Source organism: Pteropus alecto, unplaced genomic scaffold (genome assembly GCF_000325575.1).
Source record: "Pteropus alecto unplaced genomic scaffold, ASM32557v1 scaffold87, whole genome shotgun sequence".
Lineage (NCBI taxonomy): Eukaryota > Metazoa > Chordata > Mammalia > Chiroptera > Pteropodidae > Pteropus > Pteropus alecto.
The window spans coordinates 4,887,028-4,906,441 of NW_006443225.1; the positions used below are offsets into that span (position 1 = coordinate 4,887,028).

Here is a 19,414-nt window from a genome sequence, read left to right on the forward strand (position 1 = left end):
TTCATTGCATTTGAGATTTTCTAGTCATTGTGTAATGGAAACTTCTTTCTTCTAAAAGTTATTGGTATCGTTTTCTGAGAAATGAATCACTATATATTTAATGTAAAAATTCTTGTAGTAAGTAGGATAAGCTTTTGATTCTCTTTTTTCATTTGTAGATTAAGTGGGATAATACTTAATTTTGACATTTTTCTCTTACCATTATGTAACCTAGCTACTTTGGGATGGTCTTAGAATGTTGTTCAGTAATTTGTTCCATTTTTTGACTCCTCCCTGCAAACAAACAAAATGGCATTGACACTTTATCTTCATTTTTTCCTTCATTTTGGTTTATACCTATTCTAATTAAATATGAATAAATATAAGTTAAATTTTAGTCTGTTACTGCATTATTTGGAAACTGCGGCTTTCAGCAAACCTGTGCAAGGTGTAGAAAATAGGCACGTGAAATTCACCTTGGGCCTGTGAAAGAGAGTCACTCCCATAGCACCTGACATCCAGGGGCCCTGAGAAAGGCCCGCTGTGCTCAGAGAGCAGGAGTGTCAGGAGGGTTAGGAGTGCTTTCTGGCAGGTCTGCGCCCCAGCCCCGTCCGAGCAGCAGGAGCTCGGTGAGGCTGCGGACTCCCGAGCAACACCCAAGAGCAGGTGATGTTTGATGACACTTAAACAGACTGAAAATTCTTTTACCTTGGTCTGATTTGTGTTTTTCCCCCACGCCACACTGCTACAAGATACAACGTTTTTAAAGAGTAAAGAAAAATTTTAAATCACATAATTGTGGTTGGTTCAGAAAAGAAAATCAGGGCTACTACTTCTTAGCTTACCTTGTTTGAAATTTAGAAAATCAAACCAGGGTTTCCCAGTTAGATTATCTACTTCATATCCAGACTTGGGTCTGAAAATAGTTCCAAAAGTGTAAGAACGACATTCGCATCACTATGGTTTTCTACAAGGATCGATACTTGACATTCTTAAAATGTACTCTTCTTGATAATGTCATTTAAACAAGAAAATGAAAACTCCTTTCATTACAGAAAAATATTTTTAATGTCATAGAAAAGATGAGCATTTAATTGCTATAATGAAATAAACCAATCCTATACACAGTAAACAACTGCTAATCCTTCTCCAGGTTCTTAGAATCTGGGGATAGTAGGTTATAGAAAGTAACACTCCATGAAAATACATACCCAAAACCCAATGGGCAGCAGTTGTGTATATCAGTAAGACAAAATAGAGTGACTCAGAAGTAGAGAATACTGTACATTTTCTTGGAAAATTCTAAATTGTTCAGTGTTTTCTGAAAGTTTCCCCAGCCCTGTGTAGCATCTTATAGCTACTTACTTTGCCACTCGAACCTGTCCCTGACCAACCATTGGCCTTATAAATGTAATGTTTTCTCCTTAACACTGCTATATCTTTATCTGCCTTAGAGGATGGCAACTAACAGCTTTCAGTGAAGTCACCATGATTTAGAAAGTTTAAAACCACAGATTTCTCATGTGGTAAAACTTCTAATTATTATCATTGCACATTCACCAGTTCATTTAAAAGTTTGGTTTCAAAATATATTAAATAGAGTTCAATTTAATATTCAGGAGAGGAAAAGGCACTTAATACTGTAATTTCCAGAACATAATCTGTCTGTCTTCCCCTCCCGTGATGATACTGCTACACTGTTCATTCATCCATATACATGTCACAGCGCCTAAGAAAAAGAGACACAATGGTTAGGAAGTAAGTTGCCTGGGACACCCCGACAGATATAGTACTTATATTAGTAAGTACTATATTGTCTCATCCTATAAGGAAATCTCTGTAGAAGTTAAAAGCTACTTGGTACAAATAGCTTGTGAGGAACAAGAAACCATTTAAATGTACAGCTAAAGCAACTGGGAATTATGGGTACAGAAGAGAATGCAAATACAAATACCTCTAACAGAAGTCAGGACAGATGAGAGAGAAGGTGAGGAATTGGTGTAAGTGCTGATTTATTTCCATTTCTATTGGAAGTGTCAAAGTGTTAGTTTAAGCTTGTAAGTTGGAGAAAAAAGGCATGACACATCACTTCAGTGGATAATGGTAAGAAAAAATAGAAAACCGACAGGAAAAATGAAAGGTAGGAGTTACTGCTTGTAGTGGGAAGTCAAAGGATACTTACAACCGTAGATCCTAGAAGAATTAAAAACTAAATCCTGCAAGTGATCAGGAGGCAACCATGCAAATGTAAGCAAACAGTGAATCTCCAAGAGATACTATTAAGTGAAAAATACAGCAGACTGATTAACACGCCAACACACCCTCTCGATAATGAGAGGACATGAAGCCAGGAAAATGTTCTCCAAGGAGGAGGACTGAGAAGAGGAGATGGCCGTGGGAAGAATACTTAGTTTTCACTGTAATTTATTACTTCTGCATTGTTTTTTAAAACTATAAAAACTACAAGAGTTTTACTATAGTTTTTAATTTTCCACATGGAAGTTAATATAAAAACTTCCTTTTTGGAGTCAAATGTCTGTCAACATAAATCTAAATCCTGAAGGACCCAAAAGATGCATATCACTTAGGTAACAAGGATGCTGGAAGGGAATGTTTACACCAAGAGGGCACATGGGATACTTTATGACAGAACATTATGCTCCCTGAAAGGAAAGCAGGTTTGAATGGTAACTTTGCATCCTGCTACTCTTAATAGTTTTTTTCAGTGGAACCTTTAGGGCTCTCTCTATATAGTACCGTGTCAACTGCAAATGACAGGTTTATTTCCTATTTGGATGCCTTTTATTCCTTTTTCTTGTTTGCTGTGGCTAGGACTTCAGGGAAAGCAGGTCTGAATTCAGTATTTTAGGAAGGTCAAGTCAATTGCTAACTCCTTACCTGTATGGCCCTGTATTCTTTCACTTAGCTTTCCTCTGAGGAGGTCCCAAACAAGCAGTTCACCAGACTGACTTCCAGATAAAACAGTATTTCCATCCCAGATAAAGCACCTACAAGAATGATTAGAAATAATCATTATTCATCATGAAGAAGGGTTATATTACACTGGCCAAAGGAAGCCCAAGTGACATGACCGTGACCATTTGTGTAAATGGCTTCACCACTAGTAACCCAAGAAAACGTACCTCTGGGGCTTGTCTGAAGTCATAGAAGAGATAAGCATTCCTGTCTGCACATCGATGACATTTAGGCAGCCATCTTCTCCTGTGCTGAGGACATGGCGACTGTCTACAACACGAGGTGAAACACAGATACAGGCTACAGCTTCAGAGCATGATTTAGATTACTCTGGTCTGAGATTTTTATTTCTGAATCCAGTGGCCTAACGTTCACTTTCATTTTCCTTGAGCTACTTGTTTTATTAACCAATGACTATCCTGTCCTTAAAATGCTTCTGTTTCTAAGACACTGGGTTGATGACCCTTTGGTGTGAGTTCATTTACATCTTATAAATTAATTTCTCTAGTGAGTTGAGGAATTAAGAATAGTATCCAATACAGCTTTTCTCCTACCTGCAGAATGCACAAGTATACTTTACTCTGCCATGAAGCAGCCTTAGCTATAGGCAAAACCTCTTTTGTCAGCAGTGTTTTTCTTTTTGCATTCTCATTACTTATTTTAAAATAATAATTCCATGTCCTCTGTTATCATCTGTATTAAAAAGGATAATACTACCTGGGCTAAAAGCAGTATCACATACAGTTCCTGAATGGCATGGAATCTGGTGCAACATGGTGGCCGCAGTGAGGTCCCAGATATTCACCGTGCCTTCTTTGGTGCCTGAAACCAACAGTGTGCTTGCAGCATTTAGACTGATTGTATCCACCTAAAGAAGAAAACACAAATAAATATTCCATTTGGAATTATGGTCATAAGCTATGTTTCTCTGGGCCAATTCAAATATGCAGACACGATACAGATTAAGCTCTATGATACAGTGTACTGGAGCAGCTAATGCCGGTGTATTTCAACATCACCTACTGAATGATAATTTATTTAAAAATGAAATTCTTCATATACTAGCAAATGAAGTATTGTTAGAGGAAAATTTAATGCTGTTTTAAAACAGCCTAAAATCGACAGTCTAACTCCATGAATAATAAATTGTAGTGACGTGCCAAACCACCTGAAGCACAGCTGATGGGTGGCTCTGAGGGACCTGGGAGAAGAGGGGGATCACTCAAGGTTATCTTTGCATATACATCTTGAAAAACATTAAGTATTTCTCAGCCTCGGCTAATCTGTCGACCATGCACATTAGGCATCACTTCACGACCTCAGAGGAAAGGCAGTGCTGTAAGTCACAGCCCAAGTGCAGCAGTGTGACCCAGTGGAAACAGAATGAGTGAAAAGCGCAAAGCCCAGCCTTGGTCTGCCCCAGGCTGTGTGTACTTGGCCGTCCAGATATCGGGCCAGTGTCCTCAGCTGTTGGATGTGTGTCACCCGACAAAGGTGCTCTTGAGAGAGGAGAGGAGGCATCTGAAAAAATGCAAAGGAAAGGGCCTGCGGAAATAACTGACACAGCCTGTTAAAACTGCTCTCTCTTCTCCCATTCTGCCCTGTGCTCTTCAGTTAACATGTTTTCCACAGCTGCATCCCCCACCTCAAGGATTCTCCAGCCCCTTCGTTATCTCTGTAGCTGTGTATGAATGTCAAGACTGTGTGGAACTGTTTGTTGTGTTACAGTTAGAGCTCAGCCTTTGGATAAGGAACCCGCTGAGCTGAGTGGGTGCGACATCAGTGAGTGCTGCTCTCTGTCTGTAAGCCTAAGGAGTCCGTCTCTCTGTTCAAGAATCCTATAATCGTCCTGATAACACCAAGGTCTCAGAGTCTACAAAACAAACGACCTGTAAGACCATTCCTCCCCTGCAGCCCTCCCACTTGAAGCTCCCCTCCCCACTCTGAGTAAGGAGGGACATGTAAAACCTCAGACAAAGGAATCACGCACCCCTTGCATAGACACTGCAAAAGTATATAAACTGTAATAAATCTAACCAGACCGAGCTCGTGCAGGGAGCTGTTAACCCCCACACGCTCCGCCAGCCTAATAAATTCTCCTTCCTCTAAACAAAGCTGTCTGAATGTCCAAATTCCTCCGTCGGGTTTCGCTTCCTGCAACACTCCCTTCTACTTTCTGTGTCAGAAAACATGAAAGATGGGTCACATCTTGTTGCCCCAAATAGTTTGAAGGAACCCCAATATTCAATGCCATGCTCAGAGGTGGGTATTTTGAAAATCTAGTTGGACAGTAGCTAATTCTCTAGGGGAATAGGAAATGAGTAAAAAGGACAGAGTAGACTTGGAAACCCAGAGTCAGCTCAAAGAAAAGAACAGAGTTGGCCTCTGACCTCACATAAGCAAAATACCTCAGACAAAGGAATCACGCACCCCTTGCATAGACACTGCAAAAGTATATAAACTGTAATAAATCTAACCAGACCGAGCTCGTGCAGGGAGCTGTTAACCCCCACACGCTCCGCCAGCCTAATAAATTCTCCTTCCTCTAAACAAAGCTGTCTGAATGTCCAAATTCCTCCGTCGGGTTTCGCTTCCTGCAACACTCCCTTCTACTTTCTGTGTCAGAAAACATGAAAGATGGGTCACATCTTGTTGCCCCAAATAGTTTGAAGGAACCCCAATATTCAATGCCATGCTCAGAGGTGGGTATTTTGAAAATCTAGTTGGACAGCAGCTAATTCTCTAGGGGAATAGGAAATGAGTAAAAAGGACAGAGTAGACTTGGAAACCCAGAGTCAGCTCAAAGAAAAGAACAGAGTTGGCCTCTGACCTCACATAAGCAAAATAAAACAAAGCAGAGGATCATGAACACGTAAGTAAAAACAAGACTCTCCAGCAAGCCCTGGACTTCAAGGGCAGCCTTTGTGCCCTGTTGTTGCCAGTACTCACGCCGACGTCATGTTCCAGCTCGGCCAGCATGTCAAACTGGTGTCTTTTGGTGCCTGTCATTTCTGCTGGAACACCAGACCACACCTAGGATGGGACACAGTGCAGAAGGTATTTGCAAACGTTTACTATAAAAGCATTTCTAAAACATTCAGGAAGAACTCCCTTGACTAACCAACCTCCACCGAACACACTCGCCAACAAATTGGAGCTGTGTATGCTTCTGGCTCCTCTCCCGCAGTGCCTGGGTCTGCCTTCCCGGCATCCTGTGCTGTTTGGACCTGTGTCTGTTTCCATCCCTTGCATTTGCTGTTGTAATTATAATTATGTGATTTAAGTATTGTGTGAACTAAGGAAATACAAGTACAGAACTGCTGTGTCTATTAATGTTTTGAGAAGACTCAAAAAGGGAAGTCACTAAAAAAATTACTAAAATTAGGTGTAGGCAAAAAAACTTATTTACAAGAATGGGGGAAAAATTCCTGAAAAACTTTTGAAGGAATTCTACCAGTTTTAGGTTCTTGCTTTCTTTCTATACAAATGAAGTTGGGAAAATGAAGATGATGAATAATGGCGTGGTTTACGGATGGTCTTACATCAGTAGAATGGTGAATTGTGCATTTGTATGCTCTAACTTTCAATAAAATGCAATATCTTTTACTGATTCCCCACTTTAACCTGACATTTTCTAATTAACTGATCGAACACTAGTTCTAACTGTACTAGATGACAGAGGCTGCTACTTGTACATTTCTCCATAACTCTGCTGTCTAATGAACACTAGATCATTCAAACCCCAGTTGACTATACAGTACAAAAATCATGAAAGTTTCCTATCATATAGAGAAATACACACATTAAAAAAAAAACAGGCAATATTCCATATCCTTATGTATCACTTACATACTTTGTGAAAAATAGTGAAGCAAATGAATACATTAACAGGTAGTTGAACTTATAATATTTGTATTTATCCAAACACTTTTAGTTAGCAATTATATATAAACCTTCACTGTAGAGTCCCATGATGCAGAATATAGCCTGTTGTCATGCCAACAGATCTTACTAACGGCATCATCATGTCCCATTAATGTGTCTTGGCGTCTTCCAAATGCTATGGAATAAAAATAGCTAACAAAAAAGATAATGAGAACTATTAAAACAATATCCAGCTTAGTTTTAAGACTCTTAAACACATCTTCAAGAAACATTGTTTAACTCTACACTTACTAAGGCCTACTAGAATTACAAATTTCTTGTTGTCATGTTATCAAACCAAAATACTGAAAACTTTAATTTAAAACTAGAAATTTCCAGGTCTGGCTCATCTGTATTTTTACCTCAATTTAAAACTTAGAGAAAAATAGAGTCCAATTAGAGAAATTATTAGATTCAAATAATCATATTCAAATCCAACAGTATTATCCTCATCTATTATTTGTTCCTTTTCTAAAATGACACAACACAGTGTCCTGCCAGTGGGAGATGCTGTCCTTTCCTGCTTCATGTCCACAAAGGCAGCTGCGTGCATGTGGAAACAAAGGAGCAAGCACAGATACGTACACGTTATTATCCCATGAAGAACTTATGACAGTGGCATCTCCTGGTAAAAGTAAACATGATGATAAAGCCTGAAATACAAACGATCAACATTAATAATTTACAATAATTAGTAAAATCCTAACATGGTAAACTATCTTTTATAAGATTCCCCCCGACAATTAATGCTCAAATTCTGTTTATGTTAGCCTCCATCATATTTACAAAGTTTCTTTCAACTGGCTAATTCAAGATGGCTTATTTCTTCCCAAATGCAGGAAAGAAAGTCCAAGTGTGCCAAGGGTACGAGGCTCTGGCCTGGTGGCAGTCGGGGCTCCAGAAGGCCCTGGCTCACTGTCCTGGGCTGGGGGTGCCCCGAGAACAGTGGCATAGATCATGGGGGAGGCGGGCGGGGATTATCCCCAAGAATGCAAACGCGCCCCCCGGATTACAGATTTATGGGTAAGGAAAACTTCCAAAATTCTTTAGGGGATTCCAAATCTTTCAGATGATACGCATTAACAATAAAATGTGTTTTTTTCAGAAGAACTGGTTCTCATCGAGTCAGACATGCATACGTTATTTCAGTAGCGCATGCACATTTAGTCCAACAGTTCTGACAGAGGGAGGGTTTATTAAGGAGAATTCTACTGGGTAGAGGTTCAAGTTTTTTAGGCTACAAATAAAATTACATTATTATGAGAAAGAGGCAACTTGAAAAAAATTTAAAAGTAATCTAATTAAGGCATTCTGTAGATACCACATAGGAATAAACCCAATTGTTTTGATAGAAACAAAATATCATTATCTGTGTGTATGTAAAATGAAGTGCATAATAGTGATTTGACATTAAAATGAACTCACCATATTTGAAAATGATATACTTCTTTGTAGCATTTTGGATTCTTTAGAAAACATCTTCAAGGTGGAATCTAATTTAATAATGAGAAAGCAAGCCATAAGAATGACTTCCTGGCTCTTGCACATGACCAAGAACGCTGCCCTTCCGCCCCAGGCAGAACACTCCTGGTCTACACTGGGTGGTAAGCGGGGCGAGATGACCGAAGGCCTCATCCTACATTAAGATTCTGTGATCTGTGGCCCCATGACAAGGAAACCAGTGAAAACCTGGCACAGACACAGCACACGGCTGACCTTGCAGCATGACTGAACACGGACTTGTCTAGTGACTGACAGAAGCTGAAGTTAAAGAGGTGTAAAAGAGCAATTTTAATATTAAAGAAAGAAAAGACTGTGGCAATATAAGTTGTTTTTTCTTTTTTTAACCAATAGCCCAATTGTGGTGTGATACCTTGTACTAAATTAGCATTTATGAAAGAGAATTGCCAACTTTCCAAAAAATAATGAAGTAGGGATTAAGATGTCCAAGCTTTTAATTTCCCTAACAGAAGTTTTAGAAGTGTACCAAAACCTCTTGAAAATCATGACTCACAAATCACAATGTGCTCCAAATATCCCATATTTGACATATGCAACATTTCCTAATTTGTAAACATACAACATGATAGATAAAAGGTCAGAATGAGATTTAAATAATTTCTTTTGTATAGTAAAATTTAGTATTTCAACCTAATTTTTACAACACCAACACACAGAAGACCTGAAACTTTATAAACATAAGTCTAAGTAAAACATTGTCCAGCATTAGCTTGAAAACAAAAACAGATGAACACAATATCGCCTGAACTTTTCTGAGAGACGTAATTTACTCTGCTATTCTTCTCAACCTTGCTTTTGATTCTAAAAAAAAAAAAAGACCTTTCTATAGGCAATTCCGAGTATTCATTGTGAAGTCTACTTAAGCCTATTAATTTGGCGCATCCTACAGAAAACCATAAGCCAGCCTGGTATATAAAGATGCTTTTCTTGAACTGAAGGTTCCTTGCCATACCAGAGGTAATCGCGTCACAGACGGCTGGAAGAGCTAGTCTCACAGGTGATGGGAACGTTCCTGTCATGCCCATGTATGTAAACACACACTGCATGTCTGAGAAAGACACGTAACTTCGGGGTGACAATCAGGATACATATGTCAATCAGTAATATGAATTATTAAGACTGAGAAGAAACAAATAGGAAAAATAAAGCGACTTAAAAAAAAACCATTTTCTTTCCTTTATTTGGCAAATTCACCAAGAAGCAATATAATGCTCAATAAGCCTCACGGGCTTAAAGCCTTGATGTTCCTAAAACTCGTGGTTCAGAAGGTCATACAAGTACAACACACTGAAGGATTCGACAAACCACGTCAGACAAATCCAGCTAAGACGTGAGCTTTGCTCAAAGGAAGCGTTCCGCGCCGTGTGACAACGCTGGCAGACGCAGCAGGTGGGAGCCCTGGCAAAACACGGCTGCTTCCTTCCACCGGGGCATCGTGGCCTCAGTGGCCCCAGCGTGGGCCAGGGCGCATGCTGCAAGCTGACCTCCCTTAGTCTACAGTGGAATCATTTTCTGTGCTTTGCGGAAAGTTCTGTTTTATGAAATCTTAGACTGTATTTCAAGGAGAAAGGAATGACATGCTACAGATAAAAAACCAGGATTACAGAATCTGAGAGGAGCGGCTGATTCACTCTGAAGGGCTTAGTTCGATAGCATCATTTCTTAACTTAATGGATGAAAAATATAATTTCCTATGATAGAGACAAAAGAGCAAGTAGACTCAAAAACAGTCAGCTACTAATTTGGGGGTAGAACTGGTTATTTTAAAACCCAAACAGGGTAGGTTTTACCTATCATAACATATTACCCGTTTCGTCTTCACACCTCCCAGAGCACCTGCCACCGCACATGGACCATACTAGGGACAGGGCAAGCTTTAATTAATTACATAACGCACAGACTGCCAGAGAAAGCAATGGTATGTACAGCAAGAGATGCTTTATGCTTAGTCCCTTTTTAAGATCAATATAGGAAAATTTTAACGTGTCATTAAAATATAGTAACAAGTCGTATCAACCAGCCACTGCAGGGTTTTTCATAATTTTGACAATGTATAAGTACATTAACAATGTTAGAATTAGATTTCAAGCTAAATCCTACAAGAAACAGCCTGAATATATACTGAGTGACAAAAATGAAAAGCTTCACAGCAAATCTGCATTTCCATGTGCAAACGCACTCGCCCATGCTGCAGCTCTGACAGCAGCTGCTGGGTCTCTGCGTGATGGGGCGGGGCGGGGGAGGGGGCATCCCAGGGCAAACGCCCTCTTGAGGTGGGAAGGGCTCCCCGCAAGCAGGCAGATGGAAAGCGAGCTCCTGCTGCCCCATCCCTTAAATTTTGGGAAACCTTCTCAGCAACAGAAAGGTATTTTTTTTCACAACAAACTACATAAAATTGTAAGTAATATATCACAAATTCATTGCTCAAAATGTATCCTCCATGGAGGGAGAACACCAAGCACAGCCCTGGACCGAGTTCAGGAACTCGGACACTTTCTGATTCTGGGTAAGCCACTTTTCGGGCAGGAAAACATACCTTGTGAGGTCGTAAAGACTGAGGACCCATTGCAAGAGACCGCTATGCCCGTAACCGCCCTGTTCAAAGACAAAGTTTCGTCAATCACCACCCACCTCGTGCTAGGACACCTGTCTCTTTCTAGTCTTTGATTTAATTTTACCGAGTTTCTGTATTTTTTTGATTCACAGCTCGTTTGCTGGATCAGACCATTACCAAATCATCACTAATTAATTCCGTTGGTGATACCTGGGGCTAAGGAAACAGTCCCACTCCTAGCTTCCCGAGCTGCCGCACGCAAAGCTTAACATTTCTGACAACTGGAGGACAACTAATGCTTCTTCTCCTTCAATTCCGCCGTATGTGACCATCGCCCGAATGACTGAAACTCTTTACAATCACCTCACTGGCCTCGTCACTGAACACAATGTACCGAGCATCTGTGCAGTGAGGACACCACTGGCTGCTCCTAGCATGTCCTGTTAAAGGTTCGTTCACATGGTCACTGCCTTGAATTACAGGCCCCTTTCCATGAGTCGTTTTGAGATGTGGAGAGAGAACAGCCATTGCCGTAATGAGTAAGGAGGAACTACGCATTCTTTTCAGGAGGCCGAGCTCTGCTTTTAACCACTGATCCAAAGCAGAACGGCATGTTCCCTTCACAAAACGCCCATGGTCATGGGCAGGACGAGCCTTGTCTTATCTGTAACACGGCAGATCAGGTGATGTCAGTGCTTCTCAAGCCGTTCTGCCCAAGTACACAAATATCCTTCATGGCAGAAGACAGGGACACTCAACGCGCCCCCCCACCCCCACAGCTGACAGCAAGCCCAGCTTCTCGGTGGTATAGGTATTATATTTAAAATTCCTGTGGACTTTACAATGTTCTCTCTTTCTCTCTCTCTTTCCACACACACACACACACACACACACACACACACACACACACACACACACATTTCTTATCATTTTTTAAAAAGATGTATTTTCCCCTACAATATCAGTAAATTCAACACTTAGGAAGAATATACTGTTTATCCTGTGGCTTTACATCACTGAAGACTCGGAGAGCCACACACACACACACACACACACACACACACACACATTCCTTATCATTTTTTAAAAAGATGTATTTTCCCCTACAATATCAGTAAATTCAACACTTAGGAAGAATATACTGTTTATCCTGTGGCTTTACATCACTGAAGACTCGGAGAGCTGCGTATCTCAGTGTGAGAGGCAGAAAGCTACCTGCTGTCTACAGACCCCATCTACAGAAACCAACTACAGAAATGACAGCATGGTGGGCCGACACAAATCCGTTTTGTGCCAACTCTCTCTTGCCACATAGACTTCATGGAGCTGATCACTATAGACCTTTTCGGGGGATAAAAAATAATCAAGATGACATTGAAAGAGAACTTCCTTCTTGACTCAGCTTAAAATGGTTTCACCACTTCTGCGAAGACGGACAGAGACATTCTTACTCTTTGTGAATTTTATACTGCTCATACGACTGAAGTTTGGCGATGTTATTCCAGGCCAGCGTTTTGCTTTCTTCAGTCAGGTCTTCGAAAGACTCTTCACCTGGAGAGACTACATTAAATTATTGCTAAGTGAGTTAACAAAATTAGACGACAAGCATTAGAGTCACAATATTTTCTATTAAAATCAAATAATCAAGAATACAAAATATCCCACCAAAATACACTTGATAGATAGGCTCCTTGTTAGCCAAGGAAAAATAATAAGGCACATAATCTAAATAATATGAAAAATCATTTGGAGAAAGATTAAAAAGTATCTTTGAACACTAGAGTGTTTTTATCGTTTTGTCAACGTTTGCAAAGTTTTCACTTGGCCCGTAACTTGAGAACATCAGGAAACACAAGACTGAATAACCATTTCCTTGTCAGCAATCTTTGCAAACATCGGATGGTTCCCTAAGACTGCTGCGGTTCTGTTTTAGTTTTGAGGAGGAGAAAGCAGAGATGAAAGCAATTACTGCAAGTGCTCCCAGACAGGCCTAGCTAACTGATCCCTTCCCTTCTGTTTCAAGAAGGGCTGGAACAATTACCCCTTTTAAAATAATCACGAGACAGTGGTATGGGTCTGGTAACTAAGCTGAGCATGGGTTTAAGAAGCATCACAAGATAATCCAATGGTCTTTATGACTTAATCCTGTGGGGTTATCTCCATGCTTGAGAGCATACCCAGCTAGCTGTGTGTGCCTAAGACTGAATGTGCCTAGAACAGATAAATTTGGACATAATAAGAAATCAAGTGATTTTGTCCCTAAAGTTCCATATAGTGTCACACTCCTTCTGAGAGCCTACAGGTTTGAGGTGTCTTATATGAAACATAAAACACAGGTAACTAGGTGAAGGTGCAGGTATTTTCCTCCCCCTCCAAACACTAGATGTGAGAACAGATCAAGTTCACGTTAGCACCTAGCGTGAGCCTGACACAGAACAGATATTCTGTAAATGTCTGTCAAACAATCAAAAAAGAAAATACAAACGAAGAGAGCACCCTGAATTCAAGATCTGTATGTGGGGGTGGAAGAGAATTAGGGACAAAGGAAGTCATTTTGGGGCAGAGTAGGAAAGAGGGGGGTGGATAGTGACAAAGCAGCCATGGCCAGGACATAGCAATGTGAAAAAAAGGGTAGTTAAGAATCAAACGCCAGCTTGGAAAAGCACAGAGAAGAGAACTGTAATCATCACAAGAAAAATACTGCCGAGTCTCAAGTCATCAGAAAATAAAAGGCAATATTAAAAACAAATATTAAAGGCAATATTAAAAACAAACAAAACAACAACAAATATAGGCTGTTGTTATTATTTGTTTTTAGCAGCACCACGATAAGATGGTAAAGCGATCATCGCTAAGGAGCACGACAGTTCATGTTTCATCTCCTGATCTTCAGAATCGTCAGAAACATCTTAAGCAAAACAGAGAAACAAAAGGTGACACTCATTCTCTTTGCAAAATTTACCTGGAGAATCTGCTATGGAAGCATTACAACTGAAGGTTTGGGGCGAACTTTTAAACTTTGGGGTAATCCTTCGAGGATGTGGTATCGCAAAGAGCTGTTTCGGTGTCTGGCCAAATTCCAGGATTTGGGTCAGCATGGCTACTTTCTCATCAGGATCCTCGATGCTTTAGGACAGAACACAAACAATGCAGTGAACCACTAAGCTCAAGTTCCCTGAAAGCACACACTTCAGATAATACAGGCCTACAGGACAGAGAGTACCTTTAAATGCTAATAGCAACTATGTGCCAGAGTGGTCTAAAACTCATCATAGATTTTCTGATAATTTTCTGAGGCTCAGTAACTCACATAATGGTGAAAGCAAGATAATTCATTGTAAAGTTTCCACACTTTCATATTATCAAATAACTCCATTAATCATTTAGTTAAAGAGATATTTTGTAACTCAAGTAGAAACTCCTTATAGATATAAGTACCTGTTCAAGTCTACACCGCCTTCATAGGTCAGGGGATGGAATACTGAAAAGAGAGACATAAAACGCTATTGAAAGATGCACTGTTCAGTTATCATACACTCTGCTCAGAATTTTAAAACTCAATATCCACTTTAAACTTTTATTCAAAGAAATTAATTTTCACTTTGCAAAACAGACTAATAATATACAACTTCAGTAAATATCAATTTGAATTATTATCTTCATTAAGCAGAAATCTAACTGGCAGGTTAGAGGACCTATTATCTCAGTGTATTTCTCATTCGGCATTATCCTCCCCTGAGGGGAAGCATGAGTCACTCTGTCCTCTGCACTGGCCTATGAGAAGTCCCGCCTGAACTCCCAGCTCCACTTCCTTGTCATCGATACTGAGAAAACTGGAGGCAAGTAAGAACTGAAATTGACAAGGAGGTGTACCAGTGTTGGTTTCCTTCTGCTCAATTAGAAACTTTGGGGCCCTTCACAGCAACTGAGGTAGCTGTTCCAGCATGTCTTGATTGAGTTTTAACTGAAATTATTGAATGGAATAGAGAGTACATGCTGAAATCGCAAGACTTTAGAAGAAAGACCTCTTGGCATCATGGCGAATTCATGTTCTTTAGGCAAAAGTACTTCCTCCTCTGTTACTCAGTGTCTAATCCAGAGTCACTGGGCCAGAAGGCCCCGTTTGCTGATATAAGATTCTTCTGGTGAAGAAATAAATTTGACCGTTCTGCCCTCATTTTCTTTTGGTGCTGGTGAGGGGTTGTTTTGTTTTTATTCAATGCTAAATGAACTTTCAATGACCATTACCTACCATTATGGGCCTCAACAGCCTCACTTCCTTTTTGCTTGTAGCCAAATATTAAATCAATCCACTCGTGAAGGTGCTCTGACACATAATTACTTTCCAACGCATCTTTGCTCTTCTGTAGAAAGTCCTCAGGACCTGTTAGATGAGACTCGATCAAAACATCATAATCTCCATTTTATTTTCTCTCATTTCTTTTGTCTATCCACATGTAGATAAAGTTTCTAAGATAGGCAAGAGGTACATATTTCTTAATGAGGTTGCCTCCATCATATAAAATATAAATTTTGCGGGGGAGAAAGTGGCAAAAATATTTTTTATAACATTTAGGTTTCTCAAGCATATATCAATGTTTTTACATCACAGACTCATTGAACGTTTCTGATTTGAAATACGAGTGATATTGCCTCATTTTGATAGAGAATTATGCTGTTATTTTACAATCCACACAATTAAATAGTTAATAATACTGAAATTCCACTACTAGGTTAAGAACTTCTATCATGCATTACTTTCAAAGTGGTACTCACTCCATGCCCAAGGGGGAAGTTCTACATCATCGACCATCTGCCCTCCTTGTCTCTTTCCCAAATTCAGCTTCAGGCTATTGACTAGAAAGCTGACATCATCGCCATAGAATTCGGGAATCAACTAAAAGTTTCAGGGACAGAAAAATAAAAAGGACAGCAATAAACATTTTTTAAGCAGTTAGAAACCACAAACCCAGTGAATCATTAGCTTTTTAAAAATTTATACATATTATTTTAGTTTAGTTTGGTTTAGTTTTCATTTATTTTTTTAATTGAAGGAATGATTTAATATTTTTTCTTTTTTTCTCTTCCCCCATCTACCTACCCCTCCCCACTACCCTCTGGTAAATTTATATTTTAATTTAAGTATAATTGGTATATACTCTTATATTGGTTATATTAGTTTCAGGTGTACAATATAGTGATTTGACATTTTTACACATTAGCTTTTTTAAACTGCTTACCTCTTTAAAATCTGTTGCACCATCCAAACAGTTTTTCCAAGTTTCTGCAATGCTAAAAATGAAACAAATTCAACTGCTTTTAACTCCCGGGCCTGGAAACAGCCACCGTAGCACTTTCTCTGGACAGAGGAGTTCTACACTTTACCTATAGTAACTTATTTCTCTCATTAACTCAGAGTTCTTGATTTCCACCTGAATCCCCCTTGTACAAATGAGAAAAAATTTTCTAGGCTCTCACAGGACCGAGCGTGGTCAGAATACAGCCCCGGATGGGACATCTCCAAGCCCTTGCCATGAGCCTTCGCCCACATACTGCCTCACTAAAGGGCCAACGGAAGCAGGTGCTTAAACACTGGAAAAATAACACAACTATTTTAAAGGCTCATTTCAAAAAGGATTATAAATAAACATACACAGAGTTTAGAAAAAGATTGAAAAGACAGAGACTAAAAGATTAACAATTAATATTATCAGCGTGGTGGGGTGCCAAGTGAACTCTATTTTCTTGTTTCTAATTTCTGATTTTTTGGGGAGGGCGAGAAAATACTACTTTTACAATTAAAAAAAAGTTATTTACACACTCACAGGGAATGGTATTCAATTCAAAGCAGAATTATGTAGAATAATAAAATGTTGAAAACAGTCTAAATGCCCAACAATAAATGATTAAAACAGTTAAAAAATATATTATGACATAGGTTAGGATGTAATACACTAAATTTTAAAATGACACTATTTTGAAGAACACTTAATAATATGGGAAAAAATTCAAGATTTAATATGAAGCTACAAAAGGCAGGGAAATAACTATATTTAAAGTATGTTCTCACAATTACACACACGTGCACGCACACACGCGCGCGCGCGCGCACACACACACACACACACACAGAAAAAGCCTAAAAGGGATATAACAATTAGTGATTTTTTACATATCTTTATATTTTGATTATACCTAGTTTTTTGAAACAAACATATTATATATATATTTAGAAAGTTTAAAAAATGGGTGAGGCATTTATGTCAAACCTGTTGAACATTCTGTCCGCATTATCAAATCTTCCATTTTGCAGGCACAGCATATACTCTGGTGCTAGAGGGGGAAATAATCAGAGTTACGTGAAATCACAGAATCACTGGAGAATCCCCGTGAGATAACCCTGAATTGGGGAGCGGGGGATGGTAAAGAGCCTCACCGATCCTAACAAGGTAAAACAGCACGTAACCGGGGGAGGAGTAGTGACTGCCGTACATGAACCTGGGCTCCGGCATCTCCTGGTAGCGCGTCTACAATATATGGGAAAAAAATACTACTAAATGTTGGCTATGAGAATAATAAGTGACTCAAGGAGTAATACTAAAAGAAATCATGGCATGGGTATATATTTCATAATATCTCTGTCGAATAAGAAAATGAAAGATAAAAAGAAGGAGAAAAATCTGTGCACAGACACAGCATTGCTGTGACAAGTATTTTGGTTTTCTTGGCTCAGTGGTAACAATGTTGGTGCTGGATTGCATATTCAGAATGGATTTTCTGTTCTCTTCTGCTATTTACCAGAGAGCACCTTCATGAAAATAGGTAGTAAACTTGTAATCAGGTCAGCTTCCTACTTCCTGAATTGTAGGCAAAAAATACAAATGGTGAGCAGCTAAATTCATGGGGGAAGGCAGCGGGCAGAGCAGGGGAATGAGAAGAACCATGATCACTTCGGATATATCTCCCCTAAGTTTTAGAGAAACGAGTTTCAGTCACTCTAAAAACACAGGCCATTAAGTTCTTATTAACCCAGAATCCCTCTGTACACGTACCAGTAGTCTCTCCAGCCGTTCCTTATTTAGGGCCCCGATTGGCTTACTAAGATCTCGGAAGGTTCCTGGATTTGACAAATCTATATAAATAAATATGTTTTTAAAAATTAATTAATCAAAATAAATAAAGAAGCAAGCTTATCTAGTATCCCCCTGAATTGATTCCTAAACACACATTTATTTCCACAAAAGTTTTTTAAAAATTAAGACACATTCATTAGAACTGTAGTATTTCTGATAGTGAGAATTTCTGAGTTTTAAGTTAGCAACAGCCACTCAAGAGTAGTATCTCTAACTAGAAAATGCCCTGAATTTTTCTGAAAAAGACCTACTGATAAAAAACTATATTCCAAGTAAAACAACAAAACAATGAAAATTTTAAGTCATTATTCTTCTACTGAGATTTACTTTATAAATTTTAATTCCAGTGAATATAATTCTGTGATAATAGCATGATTTGAGAACTAGGGACATGAATGTTATCAGAGAAATAAATTCATATTCCTAGAAAATCTCACTCTTTCAAGTATAAGGACCCAGTAAGTGAACTGTCAAAAGGAATTTATTGTTCACAGTATGTAATTTTAAAATATTACAAAATAAAATTATAACGTGATCACAATTTTTGTTAAAATAATTTGAAGTACATATACCACAAAATTAAAATGCCTACCTCTCTCAACTATAATTGAAAAAAACATTTTTTAAAGGCTACCTCTCAGTAATGTTATTATTGATGATTTTTATTTCCCTTTTGAATATTTCAGTACTTTCTAAATGTTCTATAATGAATAGTTATTACTTTGGTAATCACGTTTTTTATGTGAATTTAAATATAATATGATAATCTGAAATAATTTTCAAAGTGGAAAACTAAAGTATTTCAAAACGTGTTATGTATAGGTAATAATGATAATACTGGCTTAAAATCACATTCATATTTTCTAGGCATGTCATTCAAGAAGTACGTGAGTATTTTCTTTTAGGATTATAATAAAGTTAAGAGACAGTGGAGAAAACATATAAAGCACATATAATTTATATAGCACTTATCCACTATCTTGAAATGAAAACTGACAATCTTTAGTAATAAAATCGAAATGGGTTCTAATCTATTCAAATACCACCTCATGACTCTATGACACAACTTATTCTCTCCTTTAAAAACCAAGCTTCGTGGCATTTACCCACCCAGTTCTGAACTGCAGTAATCGCTGATTACCCACGGGAACACCGGGTATTGGGAGAGGTCATTGCAGCTGCGGTCGGCCAGGTTGTTGAGGTGCAGGAGGTACTGGTAGTTGGAAAGGTGCCCACGCTGCCACTGCAGCGTGTAGCTCTCGGCAGTGCGCTCTGCGACATGGTGCTCTGAGGAGGACAGGGCCTTCGAGGTCACCACTGAACTTGG

The 19,414-nt window shown here is 39.0% G+C and overlaps 1 protein-coding gene across 3 annotated transcripts in view; it reads right to left on the bottom strand.

Moving 5' to 3' along the window:
• Positions 1-1,028: 1,028 nt before the first annotated feature.
• Positions 1,029-19,414, bottom strand: part of NSMAF (neutral sphingomyelinase activation associated factor) — a 50,245-nt gene continuing 31,859 nt past the window's right edge. For all 3 annotated transcript variants that reach the window (XM_025041180.1, XM_025041179.1, XM_025041178.1), the window contains exons 13-31: positions 19,198-19,374; positions 18,007-18,086; positions 17,391-17,481; positions 17,224-17,287; positions 16,195-16,246; positions 15,731-15,851; positions 15,207-15,338; positions 14,393-14,435; positions 13,917-14,080; positions 12,406-12,514; positions 10,937-10,995; positions 8,305-8,372; positions 7,465-7,532; positions 6,909-7,032; positions 5,905-5,988; positions 3,673-3,823; positions 3,123-3,225; positions 2,878-2,987; positions 1,029-1,708 (exon numbers count right to left, since the gene is read on the bottom strand). In XM_025041180.1, the coding sequence (XP_024896948.1) occupies positions 1,614-1,708; positions 2,878-2,987; positions 3,123-3,225; positions 3,673-3,823; positions 5,905-5,988; positions 6,909-7,032; positions 7,465-7,532; positions 8,305-8,372; positions 10,937-10,995; positions 12,406-12,514; positions 13,917-14,080; positions 14,393-14,435; positions 15,207-15,338; positions 15,731-15,851; positions 16,195-16,246; positions 17,224-17,287; positions 17,391-17,481; positions 18,007-18,086; positions 19,198-19,374 (1,895 nt within the window). In that variant the 3' untranslated portion in view covers positions 1,029-1,613. The remainder of the gene's footprint in view (positions 1,709-2,877; positions 2,988-3,122; positions 3,226-3,672; positions 3,824-5,904; positions 5,989-6,908; positions 7,033-7,464; positions 7,533-8,304; positions 8,373-10,936; positions 10,996-12,405; positions 12,515-13,916; positions 14,081-14,392; positions 14,436-15,206; positions 15,339-15,730; positions 15,852-16,194; positions 16,247-17,223; positions 17,288-17,390; positions 17,482-18,006; positions 18,087-19,197; positions 19,375-19,414) is intronic.